At 48.4% G+C, this 25,613-nt stretch overlaps 3 protein-coding genes and 1 long non-coding RNA gene across 9 annotated transcripts; 2 read left to right on the top strand and 2 right to left on the bottom strand.

The window, feature by feature from the left end:
• The first annotated feature begins 800 nt into the window (after window positions 1–800).
• On the top strand, window positions 801–11,118 carry LOC106749710 (SWI/SNF complex subunit SMARCC2). 5 transcript variants are annotated; one of them, XR_001374877.1, is made up of 12 exons: window positions 801–1,997; window positions 2,509–2,628; window positions 2,700–2,813; window positions 2,949–3,313; window positions 3,480–3,704; window positions 3,801–4,093; window positions 4,270–4,579; window positions 4,884–5,641; window positions 5,764–6,074; window positions 6,169–6,631; window positions 9,513–9,620; window positions 9,709–9,800. XR_001374877.1 is itself a non-coding variant. In XM_014629414.1 (11 exons), the coding sequence occupies exons 1-10, from the start codon at window positions 1,881–1,883 to the stop codon at window positions 6,622–6,624; spliced, it is 3,069 nt and encodes a 1,022-aa protein (XP_014484900.1). In that variant the 5' UTR covers window positions 801–1,880; the 3' UTR covers window positions 6,625–6,631; window positions 11,052–11,118. The 5 variants fall into 5 exon arrangements, 4 of the variants coding, with proteins under 4 accessions (XP_014484900.1, XP_014484901.1, XP_014484898.1 ...); XM_014629414.1 differs by lacking the exons at window positions 9,513–9,620; window positions 9,709–9,800 and adding an exon at window positions 11,052–11,118; XM_014629415.1 differs by lacking the exon at window positions 9,513–9,620 and having other exon boundaries at window positions 9,709–9,773.
• On the bottom strand, window positions 6,638–12,488 carry LOC106749712. Of its 2 annotated transcripts, XM_014629417.1 has the most exons (4): window positions 11,105–12,488; window positions 9,810–10,140; window positions 8,287–8,492; window positions 6,638–7,583 (listed from the first exon to the last, which is right to left on the bottom strand). In XM_014629417.1, the coding sequence occupies exons 1-4, from the start codon at window positions 11,743–11,745 to the stop codon at window positions 7,358–7,360; spliced, it is 1,404 nt and encodes a 467-aa protein (XP_014484903.1). In that variant the 5' UTR covers window positions 11,746–12,488; the 3' UTR covers window positions 6,638–7,357. The 2 variants fall into 2 exon arrangements, with proteins under 2 accessions (XP_014484903.1, XP_014484904.1); XM_014629418.1 differs by lacking the exon at window positions 8,287–8,492 and having other exon boundaries at window positions 7,378–7,583.
• Window positions 12,489–12,591: 103 nt separating this feature from the next.
• LOC106749711 (protein PTCD3 homolog, mitochondrial) lies at window positions 12,592–19,118 on the bottom strand. Its single transcript, XM_014629416.1, has 10 exons — window positions 18,953–19,118; window positions 18,638–18,752; window positions 18,315–18,512; window positions 17,680–17,933; window positions 17,435–17,543; window positions 16,997–17,333; window positions 16,687–16,889; window positions 13,690–14,028; window positions 13,136–13,354; window positions 12,592–13,066 (listed from the first exon to the last, which is right to left on the bottom strand). Exons 1-10 carry the CDS (start codon window positions 18,979–18,981, stop codon window positions 12,902–12,904), a joined length of 1,968 nt encoding a protein of 655 aa, XP_014484902.1. The 5' UTR covers window positions 18,982–19,118; the 3' UTR covers window positions 12,592–12,901.
• A 440-nt stretch (window positions 19,119–19,558) lies between these two features.
• On the top strand, window positions 19,559–24,077 carry LOC106749809. The gene is made up of 2 exons (XR_001374881.1): window positions 19,559–19,858; window positions 19,946–24,077. It is a non-coding gene; the product is annotated as an uncharacterized LOC106749809 (long non-coding RNA).
• The last annotated feature ends 1,536 nt before the right edge of the window (window positions 24,078–25,613 follow it).

Raw genomic sequence — 25,613 nt, forward strand, 5'->3', positions numbered from 1 at the left:
GGGGGGGGGGGAAGGAGGGCCCGCGCGTCGATATTAATGACGAGCCGTATATCGTCGTTTGTGATGCGCATGTGTGTGCCGGATTATGCAAAGGGAAAAAATCGTCGTACATGAGAGAGAGAGGAGAGAGCGTGGAATAGTCGCGAGCCGGTTGCAGGCGCGTCGGCAAGGTCGTTGACCTGCTCGATCCCCGAATATTGGGTGTATTTTCGACGGGACCGCCTGCGACGTTGTCGTCGATGTAGTTTAATTAAAATCATTTCGCGTACGCGGGCACGATAGACACGCTGCTCTCTGGATATTGAGCCGCGATTGCGGCTCCTCCGCTAATCGTCGAGCCAGCCTCACGATGGTAGGGAGAGAGAGAGAGAGAGAAGTACCGCTGTATTATACACGAGAAATGCAAGTTTCTCCTGCGAAGTTCTCTTCTGTACAACGAATATCATATCTCCTGTGTGTTCCTTTCAGCTGCTACTCCCCTGCGCTACGGTCGCTACGTCGAAATGCGGGTATATGGCTCCTCACGCTTCGAAGAGGGAGAGGTGAAGGAGAGGATATAGCAGGTGTAGAGGAGGTATATATATCTCGGGAGAAAGAGGGAGACAGACAGACGGACAGACAAAGAGAGAGAGAGAGGGAGAGAGAAACAGTCTGCGAAAAATCGAAAGAAAGAGAGAGAGGGAGGACACGGGACGCGTATGCGAACACGGCGTGTTCCGATAAACCGACGCGATGACGCTCGTAATTTGAAGGTAAACATCGGATACAATTATGGCGTCTAATTAACAACCAACCGTAACGGGAACCGGGGAAAATGGCGTGCCATCGTGCCGGGAACTCTCGTTCGCGCAGGTCCCAGGTGACGCGGGGAGAGACCTCTCGGGTATGCGGCAGCGGCTTCTCTCGCCTTCGGATTAATTAATCGCCCGTCGCAAAAAACGTCGTGGATTCCGCCCAACGCGATATAAATATCGAAGGTGCCGAAGCGCCGCGTTCTTTTTTCCCACCTTCCTCCCGCCCCTCCACTCATCGCTCGGTTCGTCCGTACGTAGGGAGTACACTTTCTACACCCGGCCGTCCGTGCGCGCATTCTCCTTTTGTATCGTCCTTGCGCCGAGAAGAGAAGCCACGCGGAACACCGACGACTGTTTCCCCCCTCGAGTATAAAAAGTGCAGCGGCGACTAACCAACGCTTACGTCGACGTGTTATCGATCCGGCGTGTTTATCTCCCGGCGTGACCTGAAAAACGAGCGAACGAGCGCGCGAAAGAGAGGCGGTAATTAAAAATAGGCTTCGTCTCCGCCAAGGTTACCGCGCCACCACGCTTCTCTCCGTCGGCGTTGTTCGCTCATCGCCCTTTTCGAACGGAATCGATCGCGAGTCAAATCAATTCTCGCCTCCCGCGGATTATCACGCGGCCCATGCAGATGGCGGCCGCGCGCGTGTGCACCAATGTCCGCGGGAGAAATGTCCCTAGGCCGAGTGCGGCAGGGAGGGGGGCGCTCTAACCCTAGGCGCGCGCGCGCGGCAGCCATGTTTCGAGAGCGCATTTACTACCGATCGTCGCCACGTCAAGAATCAGTGGTGGTCCACGGGAATATTCTCGCTTGCAATTACCGCTTCGCGGCGAACGAGCGATAGCCCGGTGTAGCGACAATCGAAGCGGAGTCGTCGCGATATCCACGCTCGGCTCCAATCGCCGCGGTTCTACGGCGATCGGAAGGCGACACTGTACTTCGCGTTGCACGGTCGCGCCGTGATGCGCTCGTCGTAGCCACAGCCAACTTCAGAGGCGTGTCATGGTTGCGATCAGCAGCGCGGCGTTGTTCCTGCTAGCGTTCCCCCACAGCCGCTATTCGTCATCGAATTTCTATGAAAGATGCTCTCGTTAGGGCCGAAAAAGGACGGCGGTCCCAACGCAAAGTTCTTCGAGTCACCGGACATCCTTGCCCAGCTCGACGGTGTGAAACAGTGGCTGCTGAAGAACTGCAAGAAGGTACGTCCCTACCGCCGATACATGGTGCTGCTGAAACATGGACCCGGCGTCGCTCGATTCCGCGTTCGCTCACATCCTCCCCTTTGCTCCCTTCGTCGGGCGTTCGACTTTTCCGTGCGACATCGCGCCGGCCGATCGGCGGGGGGGGGAAAAAATCGAGCCGCCGCTCGCAACACTGTAATTCCCACGATGCGCGATTATGCGCTGACGCGCGCGTTCAACGTGGAAATCACCCCGGTGACCCCGTCGTCGTCGTCGTGATTGCACGCTCGCCGAGTTAATTGGAGTTTTCGCCTTATCGCGTGTTTTTATCCGCCGTGTGCGCAAATAAGATCGGCGAACGCCCGGAGGTGATTGACGAGGACACGGAGGCGAAAGACGCGGCTGCAAGAGCGAACGCGCGCGCGACATTTTATTAACCTCGCGTATTGGACGTGTCGGACGCGCGCGCGTGTGTGTAAGCTGAATTGACAAAAGTTGAACGTCCCTAATTTTCTGCGACTCCTTCCAGTATGTGCAAACGGATCCTCCCAACAACAAGAGTCTAGCCACGTTGTTGGTGCAGCTGCTCCAGTTCCAGGAGGACAGTTTGGGGAAAAATGTTGCCAAGCCGCCTATGACTAGACTTCCTGTACGTAGCATCGTCAGACAGCCACAGCAGTGTTCATAGTTCCATCGCTGATCAGTGAATTTCACTTGCAGATGAAATGTTTCCTGGACTTTAAGCCTGGCGGAGGATTGTGTCACATACTAGCTACTGCATATCGCTTCAAGCACGAACAAGGATGGCGACGATTCGATTTTCCCGGTGGAAAAGTAATTATGTTCCCCGTTATTCTTGTTTTCATATCTATCCGTGGTAGATACGTTCTTCGGGCGAATATCACTCATATAATCACTTATTTCTACGTGAGAATTTCTTACTGATAGTCAAATTCTTGTCATTGCCAGTCCGGTTCACGCACAGACCGCACGGTGGATATGCTAACGGCGGCGGAGCGTGCTTTAATACAGAATAGATGTATGAACGTGCCGGCTATTTACGTAAGACCGGAAGTCGACAAAACTACAGCTGTGAAAGTGAAGGAGGCAGTTAGGAGGCACCAGGGGACCGTCGTGGAAAACGAAGCGGATGCCACGCATATCATCTATCCTCCGGTTGATCCGATGGAAGAAGAATATGCACGACCCTGTATGAAACGCGAACGATCGATTCTACTTCATTGGTACTACTTTCCGGATAGTTACGACTCGTGGACGACGCTCGATTTGCCTTGGGATTATCCCGAAGGAACTCTTATGAATACAAATTCAAGGTATACTGCGTGTCCCATAATAGTCTCGTGATAATCTGATCGGTTATATTTAAGATATTAGTACGATATACGCTCTTACTTGGAAATGTAATTTAAATATACATACACGGAGATATCTCGTTATATACGAGAGTCAGGCTCGATGGATCATTGAAAGCCATTCCAGATCCGTGTACAAAGTATCAGCTACGTGGGCATTAGATCTGGATCAATATAACGAGTGGATGAACGAAGAGGATTACGAGGTAGACGACAACGGTCAGAAGAGAGTGCACAAGTACAGGCTTTCTGTGGAAGATTTGATGGCGCAACCGACCCATCCACCGCCCGCAAAGAAGCCCAAGAGGAAGCGATCTCCTAGTCCACCTCCAAAGCTCGGGAAACGCAAAAGGTACAAGGGGACTCCTGATACTTCTCACCATCACTCAGCCCGATCTCTCAACTGCGACCTCACCTCATGTTTCATTTTGTACGTTGCCACTTTTAGTAGTAGAGCACCGTCAGGTATCCAAAGCGCCTCCTCTGCCTCATCGGCGGCGGCCCCGAAGAAATCACGCGGGGGCGAGGAAGAAGAAGATCTGACCCAAGGAATGGAGGACCCACCCGCTGAGCCTCGCATCGTGGAGGTCGTCGCTACCCCGACGAACCCGCCAATCACTGGCCAAAGCAACGCAACGACGGGCAATTCCACTTTGGCGTCCGCGGGCAGTAAAAAGCAAGACAGCGAACTTCAGCCACTCAAATCGGGTAACATGGCCGATCTCGATGAGCCGATCGAAGGTGAGCATTTTATGTACCCCTCTATCGCGTTCAGATGCGATATGATGAAGTTGCTAGAAGTATTTGAGACATTTTGACTCAGGTTGAAATTGAATTTTTACAATATGAATCACAGACATCGGCGGTGTCGGTGCTGATTTGACGAACTGCGAATTTAGAAACTGCCGATATTTCAGGTGACAAAGGGAGCTCTCAAGGCGGCCAAGACAGGGAAGAGAGGGACACCAGTAAAGAAAGGGGTGAAGGTGGCAAGAGCGACGAGCCTGAAGACAACGTGACGGAACAGACGCATCACATCGTGGTGCCGAGTTACTCCGCCTGGTTCGACTACAACTCGATCCATACCATCGAGAAGAGAGCTCTGTCGGAGTTCTTCAACGGCAAAAACAAGTCCAAGACCCCGGAGATTTATCTTGCGTACAGGAATTTCATGATCGACACTTATCGGCTAAATCCGACGGAGTATATCACGTCGACCGCTTGCAGGTGATGCGTACGCACCTTTAAGTCCGAATCCGCGATAGGTGTAGTACACTTTTAGCCTTTTCCTCGGAGCGGTAAGACGTAATTTCTAACAAAAGGCGCTTTCTGCGCTGTCGAGAGTCACAATGATGCTTAAATCTTTGGAATTGCGACGTCCGGTAGCGCTGAGAACGCTTTTTGCTAGAAATCACGTTGCAATTTAATACTTTGAGCAAAAGGCCAAAGGCCTTGCTGGATGTAGACTCGAACTGGATTTATCGACGCAGCCGACTTCGAGCCGGAGAAAAATAGTCTTTCTTTCTTTCAGGCGGAACTTAGCCGGAGACGTTTGCGCGATCATGCGTGTGCACGCGTTCCTGGAACAGTGGGGTCTCATCAATTACCAAGTGGACGCAGAGTCCAGACCGACGCCCATGGGGCCTCCTCCGACGTCGCACTTCCACGTTCTCTCGGACACACCGTCCGGTTTGGCGCCGGTGAATCCGAATCCGCCGAAAACGCCGCAGCCGTCCGCCGCGAAGACGCTCCTCGACCTGGAGAAGAAGCCTACCGTGCCGCCCGCTGTCGGCACGGAGGAGAAGGTCTCAGCAGGCGCGATGGCGAACTTCGGCCTGAAGATCGACCAGTACTCCCGAAAACCGGCGGTGCTGAAGAACAAGCAAGCGGCGGGCGCCACTCGCGACTGGACGGAGCAGGAGACGCTCTTGCTGCTGGAGGGATTGGAATTGCACAAGGACGATTGGAACAAAGTGTGCGAGCACGTAGGCTCGAGAACGCAGGACGAATGTATCCTGCACTTCCTGCGTCTGCCCATAGAAGACCCGTACTTGGAGGAAGGCGGCCCCGAAGGTTTGGGCCCGTTGGCTTATCAGCCTGTACCATTCTCTAAGGCTGGAAACCCCGTCATGAGTACGGTTGCTTTCCTGGCGTCGGTCGTCGATCCCAGGGTAGCCGCGAGTGCCGCGAAGGCTGCCATGGAGGAGTTCGCAGCGATAAAGGATCAAGTGCCGGCTGCGTTGTTGGATCAGCATTTAAGAAACGTTCAGGCCAGCGCCAATTCGGACGGTAACTGTCTCATCAATTCTATAGCCTGTATCGCCTTTACCCGCTTCTTCGAGCGAATCGATGTCGCCGGTGATCGATCAATCGATACTAATTGTCAAATGTCTTTGTTCACGCTTCATCAGGTAAATTTGATCCAGCGGCGGGTTTAGCTCAATCAGGTATCGCTGGCACAGGGCCGCCCGAACCACCGGACGATACGACGGCGTCTTCCACTACACCCTCGGTACCGTCGGGCGCGGCTAATTCACCGCACTCGACGGCGCCGGTTTCCGAGGTGAAGAAGGACGATCAGGAGAAGTCGAAGGATGCGACGGACGTCGAGCAATCTCAAATGGACATCTCGAAGAAGGAGGACGACTCGAAGGAGAGCGAAGAGGATGCCAAGTCCGCCGCTGATCCCGAGGCCATCGAGGCGAAGGAGAAGAAGGACAAGGTGAGCTTACAGCGGACCATGAGTCGGTCTACACCGCTCGCCTTTGACTTTGAATTCACGACATCGTAACTCTCACTCGATCCCTGACACACAGGTTGTGAGGGACGCCCAATTACAGTCCGCGGCAGCGGCGGCCTTGGCCGCCGCAGCCGTCAAGGCGAAGCACCTGGCAGCGGTGGAGGAGAGGAAGATCAAGTCGCTGGTCGCGCTGCTGGTCGAGACGCAGATGAAGAAACTCGAGATCAAGTTGCGCCATTTCGAGGAGCTGGAGACGACGATGGAGCGGGAGCGCGAGGGCCTCGAGTATCAGCGTCAGCAGCTCATCACCGAGAGGCAGCAGTTCCACCTGGAGCAGTTGAAGGCGGCGGAGTTCAGGGCGCGCCAACAGGCGCACCAGCGACTAGCTCAGGAGCAACAGCAGCAACAGCAGCAGCAGCAACAGCAGAATCAACATCCGCCCTGGCAGCCGGCCGCGCAACAGCAGCAGCAACAGCCGCCGAGTCCGCAGGCGCAACAACCATCGTCGCACACGCCGCCGCAGCAGACATAACTCTCTTGTGAGTTCCACTTTGAGTAATAAAAAAACGACCGATCGTGACTGTGTGTGTGTATACGTACTTGCGCCACTATGTGATCAGTGTGTGATGTATCTCACGCACATACACACGCACTAGCAGAGAACGCGCACGGCGACGCGCTACAACTCTCCCGTCGCAGAAATCGCTCTACGTTCCTCCTTCGCATCCCCGTGGCTCCTTGTTGGCGGTTCTCTCGAGAGCCACGGATCACTTCTCATTGTATCTTGTATCGTGTGATAGAACGTGATATAGAACATTCGGACGAGCCGTGCGGCGAGCAGTCTCTCTCTCTCTCTCTCTCTCTCTCTCTCTCTCTCTCTCTCTCTCTCTCTCGATGTCTCCAGGTAGGAGTGTAAGTGTAATTCGTAAAAAATAGGAAAAAAAGAAAGATACTTTGACTTTTTATATATATGAATTATATATATGTGCGGAGGAGTAATTATTAACATTTTCTTCACATACTCATACGACACACGAGCGTGTGTGTGTGTGTGTGCGGAGAAATTGAAAGGATAAAGTTTTGTACACTGTGCTACCCTCTCTCTCTCTCTTCCTCGCGCGCACGCGATGATGTGTATTATAAGAGTTACAAAAATAACTACAGTAAGGATATGCACACACATATACACACGTATAATATATATACGTCACATATATGTATATATATTATTATTGAATAATGCGACGTCCCCCTCTCCCTCCGATCTACAGAGCCTTGTTGTGTATCAGTTCCAACACTAAATCAGTCATGAGCCGGGCGCACTCGGCGCCGGCTGGCGGCGGCGCTCCCGCGCTGTGCTTCTCCTCGCTGGTCTCCGCACTCCTCTCGTACAAATCCGGTGCCTCGTGGCTGGCGCACGTGCTGATCGGTAATATGTCCAACGCCAGCCCCACCCCGAATCGTCCGCATCTCCGCATCTCTTCGTTCAATCTACAAATCGGCCGGTTCATGTTTTTTCAGATCGTATTTTCGGGGGTCCGTGTGTGTGTGTATGTGTGTATATTTCCGAACAATTTGGGATCGTCCGTTGGTTTTCCACAGCGCAGGAATAATCCCCATTAACGGAGATATATTTTCTGAGCATTCTTTTTTTTATGTTGAGAAATACAAATCAACGTTTGTCCGACTTTCACGTTAATTCTGTCAGAGAGAATAACAGAATCACTTTCATTATATGTACATATACGTGTGATGATGTATCATTATACCATTCGTCAATTACTATCAAGGGCCTGTATCATTAGTTGTCACTTGAAACTTGTCTCACGTGAAGCATGCAGATTTGAATTCGGAGTTAGACCCGAGTTTTCCGCGGTTGAACCACGTATCTGACATTGTATCTGTAGTCGCGAAGTACAACTTAAGAAACTTACATCTAACTTTAAGCCCAAAACTTGAGGCTGGCATTCACAGTCAGATCTTACATTTATATTTAAGACCTTCTTGAGTTCATCTCCGGATGCTTCGTAGCCAATGAAAGTGTTCTTCGACGTTCGGCGTGAAAATTCGCAGACAGTCTCTTCTCACACACGTATTATTTTCGCAAGGGAAAGCGTAGATAGCGTGAATCGACGCGTGATCGATTATAAAACAGTATCGTTACGCGCGAGCTGTGTCTCGGTGTTTCACTTACAATTCCCACATAACAGATGGATCTTTCGGCGGCCGTTCCGGATTGAGGACGCGCAAGGAGGACATCAGATGGGAATGATAGTGCTGGAGAAGCTGTGTCATGTAAGCCCGCCTAACCACACCACTCGTGCAGCAGTATAGCAAGTTCGCAAGATCAAGAGCGAGGGAACCAACCCGCGTCAGTTGAAAGTCGACTAAATAAACGGCCTGCAGAAACACAGTATTAAAGTCAAAGTCGTAAAGGGGGAGGGGGAGGGGGGAGGGAGGTCTCTAGTGCGGTCGCAGTAGCGCACCTCGGATCCGCGCTAGCCGATTTAACGAAAGTCCCGAACAGAGAAGAGAGAGAACATCGTTTCACGAATCGTGATGTGTTCGACGAGGGAGGGAGAAAAAAACCGCGCTAACTGTACACGACAAAAGTATCCTCTCCCTGTTCGTTCTCCTGCGAAACGATTGTCTAGCGATGTTACGTCTCAAAGCCATTACACCTGGGAAAAATTTTACTCGTAATCGTAAAGCGCAGTTAGGAAACTGTGACCACCAAATCGACAAATTGCTCGTAATATATAAACGAAGGATTTCAGAACTCGACCCGAGAAATTCCGATAGCGTTGGATACGGCTCTTTCGGAGGTGAATTCAAATGCAGAGAGGAACGAGCGTTGACACACACACACACATACACACACGACTATGCATCGTGTATTGCAATGAACGATTAACAGCGAAGGCTCATTTATCTTGTCCACCGATCGAAACAGTCTGTTGGTGAGAGGCTCGCTTCACGATTACAGCCAATTTCTCACCTGCGTTCACAACGATCTTGTGCAAACCTTTTTTTTTTTTCACACGTCCGTTACTTCTTCGACTTCATTGTTACGATCGATTTTCATTGAGACGAAGCTTTCACCGAAAGCCGATGAAAGGCTCTCGTTTGCCGTTCCTGTCAGCGTTTGAATTCGATCGAAAGGCAATTACGCACGACTACGTGATGTATTTCGCGCTACTGAACGTCTGTATATGTGCGTGTGCACGCCTCATTTCTCTCGAACTCGCGCATACCACTCTTGAATATTTGTATCATTTGACGAAAGCAATATAGTGCGTGAAGGATTATCAAACGGTATCTGTTTCAGTTCGCCAAAATTTTATGTGTGTGTATGTATAGACACACACACACAACACACACACACACACACATATATATATATATATATATGAAACGCAGGAATCTCTTCTGCGTATCCGGCTACGCGGATCCAGGTGAACGACTTCGCCGAACTAAAAACCTTTCCAATGAGAATCAAGGATGGAGGAGGAACCTTTCGAGAAAATCGTAATATAAGAATCTTATAAATTTATATAATAAAAGTGTATGGAACAAATATGAGATTTTTTTCGTTTCCATCGTTCCACGTCGGAAGAGAGAGAAGAGATCGCGAGAACAAAGTAACCATCGGGCAAGAACGTGAGCTTAGACACCGTAGATCGTACGCGACTTCTCTTACAAGGAAGGAAGGTTCACCTCTGCGTCCGAGCTCGGCTCGTCCCGGAAGAGGATGTTGTTGGTCCAACAGTCGCCGTGGCAGACCACAGAGAGAGCTCCCTGGGCGGAGACGAGCTCGCTCATCGTGCGGAAGAACACGTCCTCGTTGAGGAAGGCCTGCAACTTCGTCATTACCTCCTCCCTTCGGAAGTCCATATGCGAGGGTAGCGCATCGGACACCATTCGGATAGCGTTATTCGCGGCCACGCGATAATACTGTCGATACCAATCCTCGTTATCTCGTCGAAACAACACCTCTTGTATACCTTGATCATGTGCCGGATTCATTAATTTCACGAACTCCTCCGGCCTTCAAAGAGTAACATTCCTTTTGCATTAAAGGATCCGGAGATGAGGACGTATGTATGTAACGTGCGATGTACGTACGTTCGTTTTTCTTTTTCTTCGAAAACACACGACTTGTAATTGTAAATTAATGAGATAGCGAGAGTCATTTTGATCAATGTACCGTTAAGGAGTTTGCAAGGCGAAATAAGTTTGATAAGAATTCGATGAGAAACTTGCACCACGTATACACTGAAGTATTATCTAACCGATCCTGCAATTAGGAACGGGTTTGACCATCCAAAAACTGAGATATTTGTAAGTTGACACTTGTTATACGTATTCCTTGAGATTAGCGTGCTATTTTCTTATTATTTCTATTTGTTAATATCTTCTAAAGCAAAAGTGAGATTTTGATGAAAAACTATGATATCGAAGGCTACAATATGCAGACATTTATACGCAAATTTCAGAATCACTGACCATCTTGTTTTGAAAATATAACGGTGTAAAATAGTTTATAGTAATACTCGAAATACATAAATGCACATATTTAAACATTTATGCACCTCTTTCTATTATCTGGGCATCTGTATTAGACCGATCGATACATAAATATAGTGCATTAATAAGAAAAATTTTTTAAAATATATTTTCATATTTGTAATATCGTATATATATATACGTTTACTTCAACTTCATTTCAAATTAATATTTACTTTTTAGGTAGTGAAATTCATGTAAAAGAACGTAATTTTCCTTGACAAATAACACCCCCTCGCTGCGACACTGGAAATACGAGCCTTACAACCTCCTTAACATTACCGATATCGCGACCGCGTGTGTATTCTCGAGGCAGCCCGTTTCACCAGCTCTCGAAGCGCCCGGGGGGCTACCGTGTCTCGCACTAATATCCTGATCCTTTGAACGTTACAGTGCACAGTACACAGAGCACTCCCGGCGACTTCGACGGCCAGACACACATTTACCTGGACTCCCTGAGCGTAAGGCTGAGCGCGTGGAAGCCCGCTAACGCCTTCAACACGAGCTTCAGACTCTCCACCTCCAGCCCCTTCCGTCTGTCCGCCATCTTAAAGCCTCTCACCCGCAGGTCCTCCATCGCGATCAAGTCCGCTCGGGCGGCGTAGATCCTGGGCACACCGCCGAACACCCTCCTACCGGCCGACTGCAGCCGATTGAGCGCCGGCCACACGTGCTTGTAGAAAGCTACCTCGTTCCGGAACAGCAGCTCGCTCTTGAACGCCTCGCGACGCTTCTTCGACTCCGGCAGGATCTTGTAGATGATCGCGCGCTCGTAATCCAGCCAGCCCTCGCCACCCTCCAGCGAGTGCTTGCGCCCTTTCGCCCGCACCCGATACAGCATGGAGGTGTAATTGTCTCCTCTACCCGAGCCCGGCTCCTCCTCCAGGCTGGTGATCTCCACGTCGGGCTCGTCCCTGGTGACCAACTCGCGCACGTCGTCGAGCGTCAGCCTGACCTTACCGTCACCGTTCATCCTGTCGAGCCGAAGGAAGGAATACCGTGACGAATAGCCAGTTTGTACCACCGAGGATAATCCGGACACGTCGGCGTTGTCTTCTCGATCTCCCCGGCAAGGGCCGGCCGACATTCTATACCTTACGGTGGACCGGAGAGTTCTGCTGCCTGACGCAGGAAATGGCTTATTTGAGCGGCGCGTAGGGCTGCCTCTCGCCCCGCCGCCGGCGACTTAATTCATTAATGATTTGCGCCCCCAACTCCAGAGACAAGGACATTGATGCGTGTCAATCATGCGGAGTAGTTTAGATTCCCTCGCACGAACTCGTGCCGAGCGTTTCGCGGACGCGCGCGGCCACCGAATAACCCAGGCAGGCTTTCTCTACCGATCGATCGGTTTCTATTTCACACTCGAACGATATATGTTACAGCCTCGCGTGTACAATAGAGTACGATATACATTGGTGCCATACAATAGAATGCTAAGGTACACTTAAGGTACACACGTGTAGAAAAGTCCCATCGCGTCGAGCCTCCTGGCCTCTCGCTGCGGCTTGACGACGTTAGAAGCGAGGAAACGCATGTCGAAAATTGCTGCGAAATTTCGTCGGAATAAAAAGGATATGTTTGTGAAATAGCGCTTGCGCGATCGATCGACAGCACATTTGCCAGATATTCCGAGAACCTTCCTTTTGCTCCGACAATCAACGAGTTACCGTAAATTTAACGTGACATGCAACCTTCCCTCTTAATTTATCTTTCCTCATGATTTGCTCGCGTTCATCGTTCGGTTATTTATTGATCGTTAAAGTGAAAGTTTTCGGGATACTTGACACGTGTGTTTAATCAATCACAAGTCGTCAATCATTTCATTAACATGTTTCCTTTTATCTCAACGTGTCCCGCGAGAATTTTTCCGGTAAACGTGTTCTCGCTTCCGATGAAAAAATTAACCCAGGCAGAACGAATGTCTAAGAGATGTCTTGAAGAGCCATCGAAAAGGCGTTTTATTTTTTTACATATCTTTCGGACGTCTTTGAGAGATCTTTTAGAAATTAGTTTAATCTGGGAATAGGCTGATTCTCTGACTTCTAACGACAGTGTCGTTATCGTTACGCAACGACGACGTAACGATAACGAACTGTCGTCGAAGGAATCGTCCTTATCCTCCTTACAGGAGCCCCAAGCTGGGAAAATTAATTATACGACGGCACTGGTTGTGCATTTCAGCAGGAATCGTCGCGTCGCTGCGCTATTACAATCGCTATTAAGTGCCTCTGCGATTCGCTTCACTCGGAGGACTGCTCGTCGGAGAGCGGCAGTTCGAGGACGTTACCCACCAAGCCGATTAACATGTTCTCCTGCAAGGGGGTAAGAGGTACGGTCTGGTGAAGCTTCTTCGCCATTTCCCCGGCTCCTTCCAGACCGGAAGAAGTGACGTATTCGATGATGGTCTGGAAGCACAAGGCACGACGACGTTATCGTCAAATCAGTCCTGATCGACGCGACGAATATGTACTCACTAAGATCGCCGGTGTGTGCGCTTGAGCCAGGCAAACCTCGAACATTTCGTTTATACGCTCCGTCGAGATGGTGCCGGTCATCAGATGCGGCGATTTCACCAACGTCAGGATAACGTCCATCATTTTGTCAGTGTTGCCGCAACGTAGAAGCAGCATCGCGATGTCGCCCATCACTGTGCTCGGCACCGTCATGTGTTGTAGCCTCTTGGTATTTTGAGTCTATCACAAAGCGCGAAAAAGAGAGAGAAATATTATATATTATGTTATATATAGAAATAGCCTTAAGCTATAACAGTGGATTCTTCAATACCTATGATTAAAAAAAAAAAGGTGACCTTCAGATCTTCAAAAGTTACTCGGGAAGAAAACGTCGTAAGACGACCGCTTGTGCGTTGTGTAATTTCTATTGGATACGTTTTTCTTTTTACATTTGGAAAATAATCGAGGAGACAATGGTTATCGCCTCACTTTGTATATTAATTGGAAAATTCACGGATGAAAGATGCGCCTGGGACAATCTGTGGGGCGATTGAGTCAAGGAGCGATCTAATTACCTGTATGTGATCCCAGACGGTGAGCGCGACCTCCGCGAACTGCGCGTTCAACGGGGAATCGGGCGTGGGTTTGCAATGTACGCTGATCAAGTGCAATATACGCTCTAATAAGCCTTCCCTGTCCAGATGACCGAACATGATCATGTGGGACCAGATTTTCGGTATATATTGCGTGACGGTCTCAGCGGGAAGCAGCTGCAGAGTCTCTAATATAGCCTGCATCACGGAGGGTTCCGGTATCGCCACGTGCGGCACGAGCTTGTTGTAGAGCTTGAAGAACACGTCGAAGTCCTCCGTCATCAGAATCAGCTCCAAGTACGCCCGGTAATAAGCGTTTTCCTGAAGCGAGAGAGGGAGAGATAGCGGGCGACGGTGTAGTTGGCCGTACGTCAAGTGCGTAATGCGCGTGATTAATTAACAACAAACTTGTTTTTACTTGTCGGCTCTGTAGGCGACTAATCTCGTGAAGATATAAAACGGGCCTTTCAAAGCTTAATGGCAAGTGGGATTGACATATGCCACGGTTTAACGCGGGGAAGGGTTAAGAAAAATTTCTATATAATTTATATATAATAAATTTATATATAATTTATATAGAATAAATTTTGTGACGATGCAAATTTTCGCTCATCACCCAGGCCGTGGCCTGGCCAAGGGGGAGCCGGGGGCTCGCGTCTTCTCGTAAGAGAAGGCGACCGAGTTACAGATTTTTAGTCCTGTGCGCCGTTTGCGCGCAAGAGGTAACCCGCGGCTACTATATATTTTTTTTTAAGTTTGAGAACACCCATAAGTCAGAACATCGGACGAAGGGAAGACAGACTGGGAATGGAGCTGCCGGCAGGAGTCAAGGACGAACAACAGGGAGGGCCCGGAAGGAACGACTAGAACGAGACGCGGAGGAGCGGGGAGACGTTCGCCCGGACGGATGGTCGGCGACAAATAGGGGGATGGCCACCTTGCGTTAAGAAAGGCGCAAAGTCCCGCGACCCGGTCGCAGAGCAGGCAGGGAAAGATCCCGCGGAAAGCGCGCCTGGGAGCCCTGTGACTACTGCGAACCTAATAGTTGCCGAATGCCGTCCCGGGGAAAGAACAAGCATAAACACGCGTTGAAAGAGCACAACAGACGCGAGGTCCCGCGAACACCCTTGAGACGCGTGATCTAGCCGACGACCAATCGGGGGCCGCATCGCGCGGCGTGATAGATTCTTGCGGCGGCTGCCTCTTGCGTTACGTGACGAGTCCTGCTCGACACTGTGCGGCCCGACGGCGGACTAATTGGACGTCCTAGCGAGCGTGCGAGCGACAGAACGAGCTGCCGTGTCCAGAGGACGTCACCCGGAGGAGGAGAGGCGAGTTGCCGGTGGCGAGTGGGTGAGCGAAACTGTGTACAGCCGCGGGTAGAAAAGTAGAGTTGCGAATTCACCCCGAGTTGTTAACCGTCGCTTCCCGACGGCCGGGGCGCGATACGAGTGCCGGGAAGTAGACTCGTTGAAGGTTCAGGGCGCCCGGACATACGAGAATTAGGGCCACGTCGCCGGGCGACAAGGGCCGAGCTCGAGAGCGTCTCGGGCGTGAGGATCCCGGAGACTCGGTCGCCTCCTCAAGTCCGCCGGTCGCACAGTCGTCGTAGATTAGGGGTCCCGGATGCATGTATCGGGGCTTACGCGGTAGAATAAGTAAAGTAGTACGTAGGGACTGCTTCCGGCGAACGGGTACGTCCGAGAGTACCGACTCGGCCGGGAGTAGGAACTACTGTCGGGAAAGACCCGGCTGGCGGCCAAGGAAAAACCCGGCGAGATTCGCGTAACGGCGCCGGAAGCAAGAGAGCTTCGCGACGCGCGTATTAGAGCTGCCGCCTAGAAAAGTTTCTCGCGGGACATCTAAGGCGAGATATCGCTCTCTTTGATCGCGTTACGGAATCTCCCGTGGTACGGAATCAGCCTGTCCGCGAAGGACACCGGCTGATTAAAAAGCATTATCTCAACGTCACACCATATGATCGATAATATGTAGGAGAAAGACATTGTCTGTATTGAGTTGTATAGAATTAACACGTTGACTGCCACGGAACTTTTCACGATTCTGGTCTAAGAAGCCAATTTGATTTAATCAAGTAATGAAGCGACGAGATAACTCGTAGTTGGCGTCCTGGGCAAGTGAACAACCTACGAGATATCTCGTAGTTGGCAGTCAACGTGTTAAAGCGTTGTTATTCTGTTATTAACCGGTCTCTCAATTATTATCTCTCCCGGCTCCCCTCCGACTAGTCCGCGAGTATCAAGGAAGACGCGAAAGAACCCCGACGCTCTACCCCGCGGAATCGCGAGGGATATTCAACTCGCTATAAAGATACTTAAAAATTGAGCTAGCCGAGGTGGATCCGCTGCCGCTTAAAGACGGGAGCGAAAAGTCCCGCCACCGACACGAATCGCGGTGGACGGTGACAATTTATATATAATTTATATATAAATGTGTTTATATATATCTAGTGTATATCTAGCAGGAATTATACTTTTGAGCGTACAAGAGATAAATTTGAAGAACTTCCGCAATTGTTATTTTCAAAATAGAGATAATTTAAAGTATTAGAAGAAAGACGATGTATTGGTGTGGACGATTTTGCACATTTTATGAAATGAATTCCTACGCTTACGCATGCAATAATTTCAGAATTTAACAACTATGGGATCTTAATATCTTCGATAGGGTCAATTAGACATCCCATGAGTGCCAAACTAGGGATTGATAATCTCGATTTAAATTGCAGCTGCCAAAAATACGACCCACAAATGCAATCCGCGACGCGCGCACATTTGTCAGCTCGTTTTATCGTCTATCGTCTATATGTTTAATCGCATGCGAAAGATGAGTTTCGCACGCGAACCAGCGTGACGTGACGACGTTACAGCCATCGGTGACTCCCGGTGGCGGTCGGCACGTCCGCCGGAAAGATTCACGGCAAACGCGTCATCTGACGCGCGTCTGATACACACTTACTCTGAAATTGTCGCCGATGAACTTGTAGTTGTCGCCGGTAAGCAGCAGCTTGTTCACCGCCTCGCCCGCCTCGCGATTGCAGAATTGCTGGGACATATCCATCGCGGTCACGAAGAAATTCATGTCCGTCGCACTCTGGATGACAGGCGTGTCCTCCTTCAGAGACCTCAGGATCTCCATGAAGCAGCGGTACGCCGAGTCACCTGCGCTAACCAAGAAACTCGTGAGCGACTCCTCGGTTTTGCAACAATCGCGAAGCGTTATCGGAGTTAACGTTAACGGAGGAAGAAGGACGGAATCGTGCAATTACCGAATCTACATATGACACGCAGCACATAGAAATACGTGGTTAACGACGGGTTCAGTTGGAACCGCCTGATGTCGGCGAGTATGTTGCGCGTGAAATCGATGGCCGCCCGGTTCGACTTCAAAACGCTCGCCGTATGAAGAGCAGCGTTGAACGTGTGAATATTCGGCTTGATCCCGTTCGCGGCCATCGACCGGTATATGTCAACTATCAAGGCCCTCGCTTTTTCGTCTCCTTCGCTCATCATCGCCGCCAACGATATCACACTGTTGTACCCCCTGACGGACAATGGTATTTTCTTCCCCTGGCATTCCGTGTACAAGTGCCATGTCTTGTCCATCTGCGGTAAAGTTACTTTAAATCACCCTGCGTGTGAGACGCGTCTCCTGCTCAATGCGATCGCACTCGGTGGTCGAGACTCGGTGTCGATGTGTGTCTTACATTGAAATACTTAGCTAAGCCGCATATCAGCGTGTCGTACGCGGCAGCCGCCACTGCGGGCTCCTGCTGTATCAGAAAGTCGAACAGCACGTCGATTTGTGGTCGGCTTCTGCGAAAGCACAATCAAGTGAATCAAGCACGTGAATTTATCCGTTAACTTGAATTTATATCTGTTAAAAACGCACGTAAATGAGAGAGGAGCAATTTCTCTCTCTCTCTCTCTCTCTCTCTTTCTCTGTACTCACATCCAAGTATTCTTGTTACGTTTGTTAGTGTATTGATACCAGCGGGTCTCGAGGAAATCGGTGCTGGTGGGCTCACTGTTGTTGTAGAAGCACAATAATTCCAAGAAGGCCTGCTTCGTGGGTACCGTCACATCGCCCTTCAACAAATCATATATCGTGACCGAGTCGGGAACGTTGCCATTTGATATTTCGTATAACAACGTCTCCTCCGTAACTGCACTGTTTTCCGTGTAAACTGGAGGTGGTATGAATGCCTATACATAAATGCAGGGTAATTTAAGATCGACATATTTACTGACACAATTGGCTCTCCTGTAGTTTTCGGGTCTGTTTGACTCGAAATTTGTATTTCATTTCATTTTTATTTCCATGTTACATTTTTACAGTGAGTGAGCACTCTGCTATTTCTCCATTCTGTTTCGTAGCTTAATTTCAAATTAATATTCTTGAGCTATGAAACAAAATTATGAAATGCCAGAACTCTCATTCAAATCGTGTAAAATCATATAAAAGTGTAATAGGGAAGTAAAAATGATTTCGAGTTAAATAGGCCCAAAGATTACAGAAGGATTAATGGATATAAGTTATGGATGTATATGTGACATCGACTGATTGAGTTATCCTGAATGTATCACCTTGATCTCAGGATCCGCCACTTTGTGTTGAAACAAATCAGAATGTTCTTGTCGAACCCACATGGCAGCTTTCCTCCCAGACTCACGTGCTAATGCGAATGAACGGTTCTGCAATTTTGACAGCGGTGTCAGGTACGGGTCGTCGTGATATTTATAATGTGGTGCTGTATAGTCCCTGGATATCGTGCTCTCAAGAGCCTACAGAACAGATCATACATATCTTTAGAAATGTTGGCTTAGAAATAAAAATTATACACATTCTTAATTAATTCATAATTATTCTTCAACACATGAAATAAGAAATAATATAATTTTACTCTTACCTTCAAGATATCCATTGGTCCACGTTCTATTCTGTTTGGCACATGAATATCTGAAGACGAAGATGACGTTGCCGCTGTCGATTGTAATCGTATTATTAACTCTTGGCATAGTTTCCTGAAAACAATGTTATGTTAGTTTAAAAAAAAGTTAAGGAGTGAATAAAAGTTATTTATACACTTTTGGAGACACGACTGTGGCTTCTGGAGTTGATAGTTATCGATGCGGGCATAGTAGTTGAGTAAACTTCAATAATTTTATTTAAAAGAGTAATTAATTTACAGACACGAGCCGAACGGATCGAAACTCGTACATACCTACGGGAAATTCTTGTTAAAGAATTCATCGTGTCAACTGTCGAAATAAATCAATTTTATTTTTTCAAAGTTCCTCCGTTCTATTTAACCTCCAAGTAACGTGTTTTGAGGTTAAGGTTAAGTTACGTGAGGTAAAGTTAGATCAGCGCGTCGAACGTAATCATTGGACATTAAACACATCGTACACTCGGTTACAGAACGGTCGCGACAGTTTTTGTTTCTCATATTTCGGAACACACGAAAATTACCATTTCTAAAAAAAATTGTAGGAGAAAAATAAAGTAATATAATGCAAAAGATGCAAATAAAGTTATTTTACTTACCGTTGAACCGCTGAATTACCTGAAAATCGATGCTTTTCTGACCAATCATTGAGTCGTAATATTTGCAAAATAAAATGTCCGTCTAACTTATCATCGAATCGTACTACTTGAGAATTAAAGGTCTCTCCACTTTGTTATTGAGTCGTACTACGATTGAAATCGTCGCAGAAACGCGGTGGCGGCTCGTAGCGGAGACTTTTAAACTAATTCGCAATTCATTTGCGGGTTGGCATTTTTGAATGGAGAAGCATTTCGCACGGGTTGTGTTGTGCGAAGCGCATCGTCAGATAGCGCCAGGTAGTCCGTCGTTAGTTGCCATTGCATGACTGCGTCGATGCTGAATTAACGTAACACGTATGACACTTTAAGCTTCGAAACTCGAAATGTACGGGATATGTACCAGGGAAATGATTCCACTTAAATGCAAGATTTAAAATACAGACCAGCTATAGTTTGTTTTTCATAAATTATACCTATATACATAACAAAAAAATAATTATAATTTCAACCTATACATAACATCCTTCAAGCCAACGCAGCTTGCGTCATACAGTTCACTACACTTCGTCTCGCAGGTTCCGAGGTCAGCTTCCCCATCGTGAGGTTCTTATCATAATTTTTGGAAACTTATCACATTCTCCGTTTAATTATTTTCTATTTTACATTGCAGCTCTGGAAACTCGAGGAAGTTTGTCTACTGTCCGGAATCCTCCCCAATCATCCGAAACATGACCTTTTCGGTAGGAATAATTTGATGAATGGCCCGCTGAACACGTAGGCGCGTTGTCGTGCAAGATTCCATTGAAGTTGCCGGAAGTTTTCAGCCAAACTCGAGTCTCCATACTCCTCAACTGTTGTAAGACGTTCCTCTTACTCACTAATTATATCCGAGGCTTAAACAGTTGTGAGTTTTCCTTTAACTTGATTTCTTCGATTCACTTAATTTTAATTCGCTCAATTTGTCTTGATTTGTATTCATCTCCTTACTTACGCAGCGGCGTTACACAGTTTCTTGATATTTGTTGCCATACTTCTTAACAGTTGTAAGACGTTCCTCTTACTCGCTATTATATCCGAGGCTTAAACAGTTGTGAGTTTCCCTTCAACTTGATTTCTTCGATTCACTTAATTTTAATTCGCTCAATTTGTCTTGATTTGTATTCATCTCCTTACTTATGCAGCGGCGTTACACAGTTTCTTGATACTTGTTGTCATACTTCTCAACCGTTGTAAGACGTTCCTCTTACTCGCTATTATATCCGAGGCTTAAACAGTTGTGAGTTTCCCTTTCCTACTTCTTTCTCTTACATATGCATGTGGTGCGCACACAGATTGTACACATGCATATGCGACCTACAGTCTTACGCCGGTTCCGAACGGCAGTTGGAGAGAAGTTTTCATGGCATGGGAATACTCTTGGTGGTTTGCCAGACCACCGAAGAGGAGCGACGAATGTATGTATGATAAAATTTTTCTGGATCTGCCGGGGATTGAACCCGGGACTCCTAAGTATGATAGACTAGTGCGCTGCCTATCATGCCACGCTCGCGCTTACTCACTATTATATCCGAGGATTAAACAGTTATGAGTTTCCCTTTAACTTGATTTCTTCGATTCACTTAATTTTATCCCTTTGCGCTCGAGCGAACCAGCAACTCGAGAGGAGTTAGCTGCTCCCGCTTATTTCATGAGTTTTTTTACAGTTAACTACTACAGTTAACTTAACATGATTTCTGACATAATATAACACTTTAAACTTTTTTATTTTAACATTTCACATATCTTCATATTTCAAAAAAGACATTTATTAAACGTTACGTTCTATATTTTTGCTTCGTATAGTATTTTATAAAACAATCTCCAAGATGCATCCTTGGCTTGTCGGGGCAAGTGTCACAGTAGTATACAGTTTGTTGCCTTTTGCCAGGATTGGTTCGTTGGGAACAAACCTTGCAATCTCTTTTACTTCCCATTAGTACAACATGGAGCTTCCCATTCAATCGGATGTCTTCAGAACTGCTCTGCGAAGTAGAAGCTCGCGGTCGTTTTTGCCGGAAATCTCCTCTCAATTGATCAACCAAAGTTTTCAAGTATTGCAGGTGACTAAGTGGCCGTTCGTTTCTCTTTTTGAGATAAGACATCTCTGTAGCCATTACCTCATAAGATTACACACAAAGGGCTAGGAGTAAACTCGTGAAGCGATGTTCGTTAGGCCAAATCTAAAGAAACACTGTTACCGCTCGATTTGCCGCCTCGATCCGAGTGGTGCCTGAGAGGCACCTCTCGAGCGCAATTAGTTAATTCGCTCAATTTGTCTTGATTTGCATCTCCTTACTTATGCAGCGGCGTTACACGGTTTCTTGATATTTACGCTTTCCCGAATCAAATATAATCATTTCTTCTGGTTGTGGCTGAGTAGGAGCGCTGACAATGGGTCTCCCAGGCTGTAGAACGTGATAGGCGAAAATTGGATCACGTTCAAGATTCGCATAGATTTCTCTTCGATGAGACTTTGGAATCTCCGTTAGATTTCTCTCCATGGCCCGTAGATTTATACATCGTCCGACTATAACGTTACGATGCCATTCATAGCACGATTCAGGGTTTTCCAATATCATTCTTACTGTTGTAAATCGGCGTGGATCGATGCGAGCTCTCAAACGTTTGTTCGACGACTCAGCGGTGGAATCCGGCTCTTGAAATTCGTCTTCCTGGGTCGTGTGAACTTCAGGTATATCCATCTTGTGCGAAATACTCAAAATCCGGATGCAGATAGAGAATTTCTGTTGAAGATACTTCGAATTTCCTCTTCAGCAAGTTTCGGTGAAATTCTCCTTTCGATGTTACGTCAAATTTGTCCGATATCTCCCTGTCTTACTTCGCCAGTATGTGTCATTAACTTTCCACCTTGCTGTTGTGAGCCTTCTGACAGTACCAAATTTCTACTTGTCAGGTATACAGATGGTACTTGAATGACACGGGAAAAAGGGAAAGGGAAGGAAACCTTGGTTAACTGCAATTTTCTAGAACATACCCGAATGTTCTGCTGAATGCAACTGTGGCTGCTGATTGGTCTTTTAGACCCCTTTACACTAATCGCATTGTCGAATTATTCAAACCTTGTGTTTTCCGGATGCAGTCAAGGTGCATCTAAAAACTATAGCCACTCAATGAACTCTTGTATCGTTTGGCATATTCTTTTACGTCCAAAAATTACGACTAATAATCCATCGTTACACCGGCGACGGACATCCTGCGATTAGCTGTCATTGGCTCTTTCTTAATCTTATCTCTCGTTTATTCTTTAACCCTTAAATGCATAATGTTGCAAATTTGCAACATATTTATTTTTCCTCTTTGTCGAGATCAAAAGCACACCTAAACGTGGAAGACCAAATTCTTCCTTAGAACGAAATATACAATCCAAAAGGCACAAAGGCAATGCTCAACATATGTCTCAGATTTTTTTTACATATTTTTCCCATTTTCTGGGACTACCTATGAACCTAAAAAAAAAAATTATTCTGTAATAAAAAAAAATTCATGCATTTAAGGCTTAATGTTATAAAGAATCCCCTATGACCCACTTACTGGAACAGCTTCGGAACCAGCGAATGTGCGTCATTGGTAAGCGCATTGTTCCTTCCGGCGGCAGCTGGCATCGCCACCACTACCACCGTCACCATCACCACCGCCACCAGGCGCGGAGAGTACATCTTGCACCCTTCTTCTTCATTAAATAGCTCAATAGGTATCATCCTCTCCTTGGTCTTTAACCGGACGACGTCTCTCGGCCAGCTGCTCTCCTCTCTCTCTCTCGCGAGAGGAAATGGGAGAAAGAGAGAGAGAGGGAGGGGGGAGCGCCAGATAGAGATTCGTTTCTTTCAACGATTTTATTGTTTAGCATATGAATGGAATGCGCGAGCGTGCTCACGGTTGCACGGTAAACCCTTTGGCATATTACAAAGAATTCAATAAAGTTTATAAGGAAGCCCGGAGGGAACCAGTCTCCGCCAGGTCGGAGAACGAGAGAACGAGGGAAGAAGAGAGAGAGATAGAGAGAGAGAGACAGACAGACAGAGAGAGAGAGAGAGAGAGAGAAGCCTGGGCTTTCTTCTCTTCTCTCGCGGTTCTCGCCGTGAGAACGCATGCGTCACGTGTGCGTATACCTCTCAGACTGGACGGACACACATCGATTCGGGGCAAAACTACCCGGAGGGAAGGGAAACGTTTTTACTTTTCACGAGGGCCGAGGAGAGAATGAGAGTTGCGAATTTACGCAATTCGACCATACCGTCAATTTCGTCAATTTCGATCACACTTCGAACACAGAGAACACACCGTTCTCCCTCCGATCGGACCACATTTTCCCGACCAACGATCGCAAATTTTCCTGTGTCCTCACCCCATCGTATCGCACTTTTAGATCCCTCAACCGCCGTTTTATCGCGCTTCCAGCTTCCCCCCGTTTCTTATCTCCGAGCGAAGCGAGATTGGAAGGATCCCTCCTTCGGAACGGAATCCTTCGCCAGGCTACCCTCGGGACTGGATTCGGCGTTACCGCGACTTTGCGAGTGATCGTGGAGGGGGGAGGCTAACAAGGCAGTCAGGGGACATTATATTGCAATTTCGTAAAACCAGGAGTGCGCAAAAGTCAATATTTTATGAAGGCGTAAAAATGTATAATGTGTTACCAAAATAAAACATTGTAATCTAATTAATGTTTTTCGACGGCTACTAAAGAAATATATTTGTAATACAAATAGCTGAGAAAGTTAAATAAAGATCAATCAATCAATCAATCGTCGCGAATCCCTGCGACCGATATCGCAATTGAAACGCGAGGGAGGACGGATACATATTTCTCCCCTCTTTCTCTCTCCCCCTCCCCCCTCCCCTCTTGTTTCAATTCACTTCGAGCCGTTCGAAACGATCGGTTCGGTTCTACGCGATACCGCGCGCGCACGGCCGGCCGCGCGTGCACGCGTACACGTCGCACGTGCGTGTACGTGCGCGGGCCGCGTGTGCACGCGTACGCGAGCGAGCGTACGTACGCGCATACGCGGGCGAGAAGCCAGGTGTTTTATTTCAAACCGTGGGACTCTCCTTAAGAGAGGGATGCTTTTGCGCGTCGCGCGACGCAGCGCACACGTCTCTCCTTCTTTCTCTCTCTCTCTCTCTTCGCGAGAGCGAGACGAGGAGAGGGACACGAATGAAAAACAGGATTCGCGTCCCTCTACGGGGCCCTCACTACTTTTATTGTGTTTCCTTGTTCGATCGAACGTAACGTAACCCCCTGCTCCTCCCCCGGTGCCCTCCGGCTGCCTTCGTCCTTTGATATCGGGTTTTTCCTCTTCCTTTTTTTTCTCTACCTCTCCCCCCCTCTCTTTCTTCCTTTTTTCTTTGTGCTCCTCTCCGCGGCACCGAAAGGGAAAGAGAGAGAGAGAGAGAATGGAGTCGAATTATAAAACGTTCGTTGCGGCGTGGCGAACGCGTTTAGGGGGTACGTTCTACATGTGGCACTCGCTAGTAGCACCCTTCTGTCGGACTCGAGGAGCGGGATGAGGCGAAGCGTGACAGAGAGGGAAAACAAGAGAGAGACAGAGAGAGAGAGAGAGAGACGCGAGGAAAAAAACACTGTGTCCACGGAGCTGATCTCGCGAGAAACACGAATGCTCGACGTCGCGGAACGTCGCGAGATTCGGGACTCGCGATGAAGGGCGTCTTGTATGGCGACCGTTTCTCTCTCTCTTTCCTTCCTTTCTTCCTTCCTCTCGGCTGGTACAACCGTTTCGCGGAACGGTTACGCGCGCGCGTAACACAAAGGGATGCGCGGCTTCCTTTCGTTTCTTCCTTCTCCCTCTCTCTCACTCTTTCGCTTTCCCTTTCTCACTTTGCTTCCCTCTTCCCTCCGTTCTTCCATCCGAATTCGTGCGCGATCGTCGATACTCGCGCGACTCGCGAAAGGTGCCGGACGCGACGGTCGTCATTTTTCTCACCCGAATTGGCCGGAAGCGCGCGCGGACCGAGTAACATCCTGGAGGAGAGGCGTTCTCGCGACGAGCGCCGCACGCAACGAGAGCGCCGCACGCAACATGCGTGAGCGCACACGCGCAAGCACGTGTGCATGTCATTATTCGCGAATCGCGAAATTCGAGCGGCGCGTCTGTCGCGGCGGCCCTACGGGGATTTAAAAAGGGCTTTTAAATGCCCGGCTGTGTAGAAAATCGCGCCTTTATTTAGTTCCTCACGTGACGTGATCCGTCAATCCGCCTTGGTATCCGAACGTCTCCCGTCTATTCGGCCGAGTAGCACCGACGGGGGTCGAGCGAGGGGCG

The sequence above is a fragment of the Dinoponera quadriceps genome, unplaced genomic scaffold (genome assembly GCF_001313825.1).
Source record: "Dinoponera quadriceps isolate SergipeBrazil2010 unplaced genomic scaffold, ASM131382v1 scaffold3289, whole genome shotgun sequence".
Taxonomy (NCBI): domain Eukaryota; kingdom Metazoa; phylum Arthropoda; class Insecta; order Hymenoptera; family Formicidae; genus Dinoponera; species Dinoponera quadriceps.

Bases quoted from the DNA above. Each gene is read 5' to 3' on its own strand.
- LOC106749710 (XM_014629414.1), top strand. From the start codon at position 1,881: ATGCTCTCGTTAGGGCCGAAAAAGGACGGCGGTCCCAACGCAAAGTTC. The intron at 2,629-2,699 runs GTACGTAGCATC...TTTCACTTGCAG, and splicing joins CGCCTATGACTAGACTTCCT to ATGAAATGTTTCCTGGACTT. The intron at 2,814-2,948 runs GTAATTATGTTC...TGTCATTGCCAG, and splicing joins TCGATTTTCCCGGTGGAAAA to TCCGGTTCACGCACAGACCG.
- LOC106749712 (XM_014629417.1), bottom strand. From the start codon at position 11,745: ATGTCGGCCGGCCCTTGCCGGGGAGATCGAGAAGACAACGCCGACGTG. The intron at 10,141-11,104 runs GTAAATGTGTGT...TACTCTTTGAAG, and splicing joins CTTACGCTCAGGGAGTCCAG to GCCGGAGGAGTTCGTGAAAT. The intron at 8,493-9,809 runs GTGAACCTTCCT...GTGTTTCTGCAG, and splicing joins AGCCGAGCTCGGACGCAGAG to GCCGTTTATTTAGTCGACTT.
- LOC106749711 (XM_014629416.1), bottom strand. From the start codon at position 18,981: ATGAATTCTTTAACAAGAATTTCCCGTAG. The intron at 17,934-18,314 runs GTGATACATTCA...ATTTATGTATAG, and splicing joins TGGCGGATCCTGAGATCAAG to GCATTCATACCACCTCCAGT. The intron at 16,890-16,996 runs GTAATTGCACGA...TGGTTAGCGCAG, and splicing joins GCGTGTCATATGTAGATTCG to GTGACTCGGCGTACCGCTGC.